Here is a 12,065-nt window from a genome sequence, read left to right on the forward strand (position 1 = left end):
CAATATATTAGATTAAGTTCACTATGTAGCTATATTGTATATTTTAAAGAAAAGCCAAAGCTCGTAAAAGAATTGACAGAGATTTTTCATTTTATGTTTATATGAGCTTATGTACTAGCCCAAGGCTTCCCTGCCTCTTAAGCAGTAAAGATCCGTTTTCTTTTCTGATAGGTCACAACACATGCTGTAGGTTGCTGTCAATTGCTAGAACTTAGGAACTGATTCACAAAGAACGTTCTAAAATTCACAGTAACAAGGTTGTTCATTACAAACTCTGGCAGCAAAGTAACTACTGCATTGTGTATCAGAAATAATAGCCCTGTGGTTACAGCTTCTATGACAAAAGTCCTACTGTCAATCTAAGGTTTCCAACCAACCCAAAGCTATGCTTCCCAACATCGGCCCAGCACACTCTGAGCATGTGCAGTATCTCTGTCACTCAAAACATGGCCTGTCAAAATCAGGAGAATCGGAAGCTCTCATATACAAATGTCAAGGGCCAGGACCATTACTAATATAGGACTGCTGAGTTGGTACAGTTCAGAACAGACATTCATTCTTTGTACAATACTGGCTAAATAAGTTCGCTATTGACCAACCATCTGTGTGGTCATGAATATTATGGAACCCAATATCCAGTGGGATCAGCTAAAAACAACTCCATTGTTGTAGAAGATTGTGGGTCACAAGGAACAACTAGAGCAGGTGGGGTCTACTTTTATTAATTTTGTCCCATTATGATCCACATTCATAAAAGCATTGTTAGAATTTTGTTCCATAGAAACTATTACTTAAACATTATATTGATTAATGAGAGAATTAATATTGCTATATTTAACAAACAACTATTTCTTAAAGGAAAACTATACCCCCCAAACAATGTAGGTCTCTATTAAAAGATACTGAGTAAAACCCTGCTTCATGTAAATGAACCATTATCATAATAATATACTTTTTTAGTAGTATGTGCCATTGGGTAATCATAAATAGAAAATTGCCATTTTTATAAATAAGGGCCGCCCCCTGAGATCGTACGATTCACTGTGCACACATACAAACCACATGTAAGGTCATATGAGCCAATTAACAGACAGAGTTCTGCCTTTTGCTTCCTCACTTCTTCCTGTTACAGTTAGAGTTGTAGTATTTCTGGTCAGGTGATCTCTGAGGCAGCACAGATAGAGTCACGAAATGGTGGTTCAAGGCAAGAGATGTTAAAGGGCAATATTTATGTAAATATATATTCCAGTTTGGTAAGATTCTTTAATATGTCATTCAATTTGATATAAACTATCTGTTGCTTAAGTATTCATTTTGGGGGGTATAGTTTTCCTTTAAGTAACCTTAACATAATAAATATCTGAATGAAAATAATTAAATAGTAGGGAGATATAGACAAGCTATTTGTTGACAGTGTCTTGAGATCTACTGATCACCAACTAAAGTTCTACTGGTAGATCCCGATCTACCTTTTGGGCACCCCTGAACTAGAGGCTGCATTTAGTTTCAGGCAACACAAAAGAACTGTGTAGCTTGTCCATCTCTTCCTGTGCCCATGGTGCATCCTCTGGCAATCTGACTTGTGATCATACTTTATTGTACAAAATGAGATCAGTTGGTGTTTGTAAAGAGGTTTAAAAGTTTTCATTGTGTATGCAACCCTAAAACCCAGAAATTTATAATATAACCAAACGGGTACCCTTTATTTCCAGCTGAAATCTTTGCATAATGAACTGCTCACACAGCTTGAACAAAAGGTGGAGCTGGATTCCAGGTATCTAAATGTAAGTGTTCAGTTCTTCTCTTTTCACTATACTATATTATTCATCTGTATACATTATACTTGCATTAGTCTCAGTCAGTAATCTGACCAAGGCTTCATAGGTCCTTCCATTTAAAGGGCCCTTTATTTACTGTTACTGCTCAGTAAGTTAGAGTCTTCAAAAGCATGCAAAATGTTATACAAACCATTAAGAGTGCATATTTAGCTACTGGCTATACATATATATTTTCCATATAAAGTCAGAGGAGTCTGTCAAACACATCCCTAAAATTGTGTCTTGTTGTGGCCCTAGGAGCAGGCTTTTACGTGGTGTATGATGTATGTTAAACTACAAGCCTTGCTTGCACGTCTATGTTAGGAGGGGCATTGTAATAGGATTGCTTTATTTTATTTTGCAGAAATGTCCCCATATTTTTTGCTATAGTACTGTTTAATAATTATATTTATTAGTTTTATACCAGCCTTAGTCTGTCTGTATTTTTGTTTATTGAATCTAGGCTGCACTGAAAAAATACCAGGTTGAACATAAAAACAAAGGAGAAGCCCTGGAGAAATGTCAGATAGAGCTGAAGAAACTAAGAAAAAAGAGCCAGGGGAGCAAGAACCCCCAAAAGTATTCAGACAAAGAAATGCAGGTGAGAGCACCTTACACTTAAGGAAACCTCTCAAAAATAATGCAGAGTGCTCAGACATGCTAGTAGATTGCAGAGATCATACGTTATTTTTCCATTTAAAGGACCAGTAACATCAAAAATTTTTACAAAAAAATTCGTTACAATACAACGAAAAAAAACATCAAGACCAATTAAAATTTAAAATAGCAAATCCTTTATTAAGATATAACTTACAGAAACTCCACTTCCTGTCTTCTACAGAAACGGCGAAAGGGCGACCATCCATGCTGCTGTGCTTGATTGCTCTTCTCTGGCTCTTCACTGACAGCGTGTCGATCTCCTCCAGCTCTTCAGAAGGCCGCAGCGGTGTTATTATGCCTGTCCCCACTGTAACATAGCAGACCGCCAGCATACCAGGGTAACCCAGAACCCCCTGCCCCTGCATTATTTCAACCCTCCTGGCACCGGGAGGATTCCTTCTGCCTGCTGCTGTGGGCTGTTGGGGAGACGCGCAATCAATGTATGGACCAGTAAAGGGAGCAGCGTTTCTTCAGAGTCGGAAGGTGAACCAGCTGGACGGCATGTTTGAATGGCAGACCCCTGTCCAATGCTATCCGGCTCTCTCCGCACATCCCCAAGGCGAACTGCTGCCTTTGCGATGGCAATCACCTAGCAGCCTAGTTCCCTCTGCAGCTCCCGCCTCTCGTTTCCGGGTTCCTCCCGAGCGGTTACATCAGTAACAAAATCGGAGTGATTCCGGCACCAAAAGGAGAGCGTTGCACACAATAAGGAAGCCCGAGAGGGGCAAAAGGTTGAGGATCGTATAACCTCCACTCTGGAGGAATCAGGAAACGAGTGGCGGGAGTCTTGGCGCTGCTAGGTGATTGGAGCCATCGTGAAGGCAGCAGTTCGCCTTGGGGATGCGTTCACAAACGCGCCGGCCAGCTGGTTCACTTTCCGAAGGCAGGCTCTGCAGAGATGCAGCTCTTGCGCGTCTCCCCAGCAGCCCACAGCAGCAGGCAGAAGGAATCCTCCCGGTGCCAGGAGGGTTGAAATAATGCAGGGGCAGGGGGTTCTGGGTTACCCTGGTATGCTGGCGGTCTGCTATGTTACAGTGGGGACAGGCATAATAACACCGCTGCGGCCTTCTGAAGAGCTGGAGGAGATCGACACGCTGTCAGTGAAGAGCCAGAGAAGAGCAATCAAGCACAGCAGCATGGATGGTCGCCCTTTCGCCGTTTCTGTAAGTTATATCTTAATAAAGGATTTGCTATTTTAGATTTTAATTGGTCTTGATGTTTTTTTTCGTTGTATTGTAACGAATTTTTTTGTAAAAATTTTTGATGTTACTGGTCCTTTAATATAGGCAGACATTTCCATCATCCAGTGCAGTATTCATGCTCTGCACATATTTCCATTGAAGACTCTCGCAGTACTAAAAGTAGATATGCAGCTACATGTCCACTGCTACAATAAGAAAACCATTCACAGATGACATAGATTCCATTAACCTTTTCAACATTCCCATTGTAGTGTTTTTAGAGGTTTTTGAACCACTAGTAAACTCTGAGTGATGTACTAAAAAAGTATGAAAACCTCAAAAACTTCTTTAAAAATGTTGACAGTTACTAGTGGAATAAAACCGAAAAACTTAAGACTTCAGTAGGACCTTGACTGCTTTTACTTGTATTAGGGTTTTTTTTGTGGTGTTTATACTTTATAAATTAAAGTTTTAGTAAAATGTTTAAAAAACACAAATTTTTAGAGAAAAAAAATGACTTCTAAAAAAAAATGGAAATTCGAATTTTAGTTCATAGGCCCCATAACAGGAGCTGTATTTGTGGTGAGGCTCATGATTTGTTCCATTGCATTTAGGATAGTATTATAATGGTTGTCGTTAAAATAGTGAAGGGCAGGTAGACCTAGCACTCATCTTGACATTGGTTGAGAGTCAGACTCTTATCAGACTTGAATTAAAGAGATTCTGACACCAGAAATTGAACTTTATTTATTTATTTATTTATTTTTTACATCTATTATAATGTTGCCTTTGAAAGCTATTTAAATCTTTGCCATAAAGCATTTTCACAATGCTTTTACACAGGGGCGATCCCACCCAATTTGCCCCCCCAAAGCGGCCTTCGTTTTTGCCGCCCCGGGGTTCCACGTTTGCGCTCTCTGCACTAGAAGAGCCAAATTTCTGGGTTTAAAACCTGAAATTCGGCTCTTAGTTACCAGGAGCGGCAACCAGGGGGGGGGGGGCGCTGCCGCCTAAGGTGAGTGCCTCAACTCGCCTCATTGGCTGAGCACCCCTGCTTTTACATTTACCTGTCTGGTGCCCCATGTTCCTTTTATGAGGGGGCTGCCATATTTGTGCAGCAGGAGTCCGTCAACATTGGAAACTTTAACTGACAGGCTGAGGTGGAACAGTCAGGTTGGCAAAACAGTCAGGTTTAGAAACTTCAACTAACAATAACTTAGCAAAACAAACCTCTCAGCATAAAATGATCAGCATGACCTATACTTTTAGGGGCATATTTATGAAGGGTCGAATTTCAAATTGAAAAAACGTCGAAATTCAAAAAGACCAATCTAACTTAAGTTGTTTTTTTTTTTTTTTTTTTTTTGGGTCAAATAGGTCCATATTCGGCTGAATTTGAATCGTTCGAATCAAAGGAATATCGCATTCGATCGAATTTGATTCAAAGTTTTCCCCCAAAAAAACTGTCCACCCATTGACTCCAAATAGGTTCTAGGCGGTTCCTCATAGGCTAAAACAGCAATTCGGCAGGTTTTAGATGGTGAATGGTCAAAGTCACACACAGTGATAAATTTCGATATTCAAATTTTTTGCAAATTCGACTAGAATTTGGACTATATCCTAGTTGTCCACAAAAATAGTTCACAATTCAACTTTTTTTTTAATTTGAAAATTTACCTCAACCTTTGATAAATGTGCCCCTTAATGTAAATTCATATTTTAAAAAGTAGTTTTCTAGTGTCCATATCACTTTAAGTGACACAGGTAATTTTTTTTTTCCTGGGTTTTATACCTGGTGTGTGTGTGGGGGGCATTGTCAAATGTTTCTGTGGACCGATTATTTGCTATGTCTTGCTTTAAAGATCTAAAAACCTTTTCTGCTTGAGTGGATAATCTGACAGTAGAGAAGATAATTTATACCTTATCTGAACTCTCCCATTTTAAATAACTGTACTGTACAGTATTTTTCAAATTTTTCAAATGCCCACATCATTGTACTGCTTTTGCTGTGCTGCATGAAGAGTATGACTTTCTTTCTGTATACCTCACATGCCCACAGGCATTGCTTGTAGTGATGGCAACAGCTGTGAAAAAACAAAAGAAAATTGGCACACCCAAATAAAAAAGGTCTAATTATTGTTACTTATTTGTAGCTGCCCATTGTCCCACAATTTGTCTATAAGTAAGTCCTACACACTTGTAGCAGGACACACATAGAATATGAGTTGTTCATCAGACTGTCCCCAAAAGAAGAAATGCAATAATTTTCAGCTGCTGCAAATTCTCAGATAGAAGTCGCTCATGTGCTGTAGCCCTTTTTATATAAGTCTTAAGGTTTAATTGAACAGGTGTTGGATCCAATATCCTGAAACCAGTTATCAAGAGAGCTCAGAATTACAGAAAGGCCATCTCCCATAGACTCCATTTTATCCAAATAGTCCAAAGTTTTAAAAATGATTTCCTTTTTCTCTGTAAAATTAAAGCAGTACCTTTACTTGATCCAAACTAAAATATACAATAATTAATTAATTTTTATTGGAAACAAGAAACAGCCTATTGGATTTATTTAATGTTTACATGATTTTCTATTAGAGATAACGTATGAAGATCCAAATTATGGAAAGACCCTTTATCTGGAAAACCACAGGTTCTGAGCATTCTGGATAACAGGTCCCATACCTGTATTAACAATCACTAATTGCAATGAAATGTCATGCTGTTAATATATATTATATATACTATATACTATATATATACTTTTGCACTTTTTCACTTAGTGAATTTTTAACAAGATGGTTTCTTTTGCACTGTTAAATCTTGATCATTAGGCAACTGCCTCCATTCGGTAAACACAACAAGAAGTGAGAAACTCTATAGAAATGTGCTATTCCAGTATTCAATTATTACATCATTTTAGTTTCATTGGGAGTTTTGTTGTTTTTTCCCTTACCAGTATGTGAATGTTCTAATAGCTCCATATTCTCATTTTAAATCTGTTTATCTATGCTCTCAGAGAGACTGCTAATAGTAGCTTAGCCTGAAACGCTCTTGAACAGCCAAATTCAAGAGCCTATAATCTCAAAGTCATGGACTTCTGTTTTAAGTTTAATCTTAGCTATATGAAAAGCACCTAATATATTATTGTCAGGAAAAATATATATTTATATACTATAAGGTGCATAGGAAAAGGTGCAAGCTAGTTAAGAAATGTTATACAAGATGTTCAAAGCATACAGGTAAAACAGATTTACGCAATAATCACGGGCACCCTAAAACCAGGAAAATATGGGTAGCTGTAGTAGTAACATTTCTTAGGTTGTTTGCGTTTTTCTGGAGATGTTCTCCACTGTGAATCCACTATTTTAGGAATCTGACGTATCTGACAATCCTGTGAAAGGGTTGGCTAAATACTGAACCATATTCCTAATTTGTATATGCAAAGTAGTGATATGAAGCACATGATTTTAAGAATTCTCATTTGGTTCAACCTGGCACTTGGATTCAGCCTAATCAGGATCCTGGATTCGGTGCATCCATAGGTTTTTTTTTTTGTTTTTGTTTGTGGTGCGATTTAATTTATTTGCATTTTGGATTGTACATATTCGTAACCTTGGCTGCATTGTAATAAACAATACACAGTGATCAGAATACTTGGTGTCATGTATTTTTAAAAGCTCTGCATGCTGTTTCTACTGTGGTAAGTAATACAACTGCTTCCAATCGTCTAGAATGCTAGCCGAAACTTCAGTCTTTCGTTAATAAAACCTGTGACCAATCTCTCTCTCTGCTTTCTGACATTCGTTGCTTGTTTTCTTCTCTTTAGTATACAGGGAGTAATTTACTTTGTTGTACATTGTAAAATATTAGCATATTAAAGGGCATCATAGTCTCATAAAGGCAAGGCATGATGACAGAGTGGCCCTGCTTAAGGAATGACCTACTGGGTAGAAAATGGGGTGAAAGGATGTATGTCAGAAGAGGGGGCAGGATTGCAGTATTGCTATAGGGAGAAACAGTTGGCATTGACTGGTGTGTTTTAGTGGTGCTAAAAAAGGCCAGGATAATGATGATTATTTAGTATGTCTGTATACATGATCCTGTTTTGGAGCAAGTTGTTTATGATTAGTTTTCTTGTAGTGAAGTGTCACTGAAACAAATACAAGTATGAGACCGGTTACCCAGAGTGCTCGGGACCTGTGGTTTTGCTGGATTATAGATCTTTCAGTAATTTTGAATCTTCATACCTTTAAGTCTACTAGAAAATAATTTAAACATTAAATAAATAGGTTGATTTTGCGATCAGTAAGGATGAATTATATCTTGGTTTAAATCAAGTAAAAGGTACTATATCTATGAAGGTATTCATTCATCCATGTCATGGTATATGTAGTAGAAGTAAATTTAGAGCAACTGCACTTGCTGATTAATCGAAGATGTTTCACTACTCATCTGAGCCGCTTCTTCAATTCAACTGACTGGATTATTGGAAGAGTTTATATGCTGAGGATTTCCCGTTCCAATCACAATGGTGCAGCCGGTGTAACTATTCAAAGAGGTGACAATTGAAACTCACAGCAGTTGTGAATACTGTGTAGTTACTGTGATAGAATTAGGGGAGGACTAGACACCAGATTTAATGCGTTTCCGTCAGATCCGACGCTGGGTGATAAAACACATCGCCCAGCAAGTTGGATGCGATGGGAACAAGGTAAGTAATATTAAGTCGGATAGTGCCACAACGGTAATCTGACACGACACGACTGTCGGATGCAAACACTAAACTGCATCGGATCCGACGGAAACGCATCTAAGTCGGCCCCGTAGTCCTATCCTTACCATTGTGTCATGCAACTCAAAGAGGCAGGTGTTACTTGTGAGAGTTGCATGAATGGAGGTAACATAGTAACATAGTAAGTTAGGTTGACAAAAGACACGCGTCCATTAAGATTAACCTTTTAACTTTTTTAACTGCCAGTTGATCCAGGGAAAGGCAAAAACCCCCATCTGAAGCCTCTCCAATTTGCCTCAGAGGGGGAAATAATTCCTTCCTGATTCCGAAATGGCAATCGGACTAGTCCCTGGATAAACTTGTACTATGAGCTATCTTCCATAACCCTGTATTCCCTCCATTGCTAAAAAGCCATCCAACCCCTTTTTAAAGCTATCTAATGTATCAGCCAGTACAACTGATTCAGGGAGAGAATTCCACATCTTCACAGCTCTCATCGTAAAAAAAACCCAAAAAAAAAAAACCCTTCCTTTTGGATGGGTTGACTTTGGGTGACTTTGTGTCAGTTGGAAAGACTTACTGGTAAATAAAGCATTATTATTATATGATCCCCTTATATATTTATACATAGTTATCATACCACCCCTTAAATGCCTCTTCTTCGTGAACATCCCCAATTTGGCCAGTTTTTCTTCATAGCTAAGATTTTCCATACCTTTTACCAGCTTAGTTGCCCTTAGTTGGCATATTCTAGATGGGGCCTTGCCAGTGCTCTATAAAGTGGAAGAATGACTGCTTCCTGCCGTGAATCAATGCCCCTTTTAATACAGCTCAATACTTTATTTGCCCTTGATGCTGCTGACTGGCATTGCTTGCTACAGCCAAGTTTATCATCTACAAGGACTCCAAGGTCCTTTTCCATAATGGATTTGCCTAGTGCAGTCACATTAAGGGTATAAGTGGCTTGGATATTTTTACATCCGAGGTGCATGACTTTACATTTATCAACTTTGAATTTCATTTGCTACTTAGCTGCCCAGATTGCCAGTTTGTCAAGGTCCTGTTGCAAGGATGCCACACCCTGGATGGAATTTATTGGGCTGGATAGTTTTGTGTCATCTGCAAACACTGATACATTACTTACAATACCCTCCCCATAGTCATTAATAAACAAGTTAAATAAAAGTGGACCCAATACTGAGCCATGAGGGACCTCACTAAGAACCTTACTCCAAGAAGAGAATGTCCCATTAACAACCACCCTTTGTACCCTATCCTGTAGCCAGTTTCCTATCCATGTGCAACTGACTTCATTAAGCCCAACAGACCTTAGTTTAGAAAGCAGTCGTTAGTGGGGCACAGTATGAAACGCTTTGGCAAAATCCAAATAGATCATATCTACTGCCCCCCCCACTGTCCAGCATCTTACTTACCCCATCATAAAAAGCAACCAGATTTGTTTGACATGACCTATCCTTCATAAAGCCATGCTGATTGCTGCTTATAATGCCATTCACTAGGACAAAATTTTGAATGTAATCCCTTAACAAGCCTTCAAATAATTTGCCCACCACAGATGTCAAATTTACTGACCTATAATTTCCAGGCGGAGATCGTAATCCCTTTTTAAATATTGGAATGACATCAGTTTTTCTCCAATCCATAGGTACAATACCAGATGAAAGCGATTCTGAGAAAATCAGAAATAGGGGCTGGTCTAAAACTGAACTAAGCTCTCTTAGAACCCGGGGATGTATGCCATCAGGCCCTGGAGCCTTGTTTACATGAATTTTTATTAAAGCTTTATGGATCATATCCTGAGTCAGCCACTGACTAGATTGAGCTGAGTCATCAGTGCAGCTATGAAGTGAGCCTTGGAACTCACACTCCTCTATTGTATACACTGAAGAAAAGAACTGATTTAGCACATTTGCCTTTTCTGTATCTGTTACAACCTTACAACAAACTTATTGGGGTTAGTCTTAGCCGCTGCTGCAATGCACTCTTCATTTCCTTTCTTTGCCTTCCGGATTGCTGATTTACAACATTTATTATAGTATTTATATTCATTAAATGCAGCTTCTGTCCCTACAGACTTGTAGTTTTTAAATGCCGTTTTCTTCTTTGCTAACTTCTTTACTTCTATATTAAGCCACATAGGGTGATTCTTAGAGCTTTTACATTTTCTCCTTAAGGGAATAAATTGAGAACAGCAATGATTTAATATCATTTTAAATGACAACCATTTCTCTTCTGTGTTTTTAGTCAAAGGCACTAAAATTAGCTTTTATGAAATTCATAGTTTTTGTTGCCCCAGTGTATTTTTGTTTTTGCACCAGACATTAAATGATATAACATGATGGTCACTATTACCCAGGGGTTCAATGACTTGCATATTTGCTAGAAGTGCTGGGTTATTTGAGATCACTAGATCTGAAATAGCATTTTTTCTGATTGGCTCCTCAACAACCTGTGCCATAAAATTGTCATGCAACATGTTTATAAACTTGTTCCCATTAACTGATCTGGCAGTGCTGTTGCTCCAGTCAGTATCTGGGTAACTAAAAATCCCCATTATCATTACATTACCCAAACTAACAGCCTTTTTCTATTTGCATCAGGAGCTTATCCTCCTCCTCCTCACCTACATTAGGGGGTCTATAACATACTCTTACAATTAATTTACTCTTTATAATTGGTGAAGAACTCTACCCATAAGACTTCTGCCCCCTCATTTTCTAACATGACTTCCTCCTTTATGTAAGCTTTTAAATCCTGCCTAACAAACAGACATACCCCTCCTCCTTTTCTATAGCCTCTGTCCCTCCGAAACAAAGTATAGCCGCTGATATTAACTGGCCAGTCATGCAACTCATTCAGCCATGTTTCGGCCACACCAATCACATCATATTTTCCCTCCAGCTCTCCATTTTACATCATATTTTAACTCCAGCTCTCCCGTTTTGCCAGTCAGACTCCTTGCATTTGCAAACATACATTTAATACTGGTACCATATCCTTAACAGTACCCCCAACCATATCTCCTCCCCCATTTTCCCTTCCTTTGCTAACTATCTCATTTAAAGAGGACCTGTCACCTTGAGACATGAGTAATATATATCTTTCCCTCCTTAGTTAAACCCTTTTGTCAACTGTTTTTGTCTATATCTGAAACGGATTAGAAAATATCCTACATGTAAAAATTGTTTCATAGGCGCTGCCATCTTGAAACAGGACCCCTCTGTTTTCGGTGTGTGGGCTGAGCCAAACTGCCAAATCTCATGCATGCTAAAGTCGTAGAGTATCTGTGATAGACATGCTCTGCACCACTCATGTCACACCAGGACTTGATATTCTATTAGGATTGTTTGAAACACCTTCTGTATTAGCACATTGTGTGGGCTACTACTAAAAATCTCAAACCAAAATGTTAAAACCTACTAATGTGCAGTCCTTGGGGCTCATTTATAAACACTGGGCAAATCTGCACCTGTGCAATAACCAATTAAATGTTTGATTTCATTGTTCAACCTGCAGCTGCCTGTAAAAAGCCAGTCACTAATTGGTTGCTATGGGTTACTGCCCAGGTGCAAATTTGCCTTTAGCTTAAAGTCAACCCCAAAATAAAAATGTCCCTAATAAAAGAAAACATCATTCTAGGCAACTTTCTAACATATA

At 38.7% G+C, this 12,065-nt stretch overlaps 1 protein-coding gene across 2 annotated transcripts in view; it reads left to right on the top strand.

The window, feature by feature from the left end:
- Positions 1 to 12,065, top strand: part of baiap2.S (BAI1-associated protein 2 S homeolog) — a 155,433-nt gene that overhangs the window by 86,682 nt on the left and 56,686 nt on the right. For both annotated transcript variants that reach the window (XM_018238327.2, XM_018238328.2), the window contains exons 5-6: positions 1,713 to 1,784; positions 2,281 to 2,418. In XM_018238327.2, the coding sequence (XP_018093816.2) occupies positions 1,713 to 1,784; positions 2,281 to 2,418 (210 nt within the window). The remainder of the gene's footprint in view (positions 1 to 1,712; positions 1,785 to 2,280; positions 2,419 to 12,065) is intronic.

Source organism: Xenopus laevis, chromosome 9_10S (genome assembly GCF_017654675.1).
Source record: "Xenopus laevis strain J_2021 chromosome 9_10S, Xenopus_laevis_v10.1, whole genome shotgun sequence".
NCBI classification, from domain to species: Eukaryota; Metazoa; Chordata; class Amphibia; order Anura; family Pipidae; genus Xenopus; species Xenopus laevis.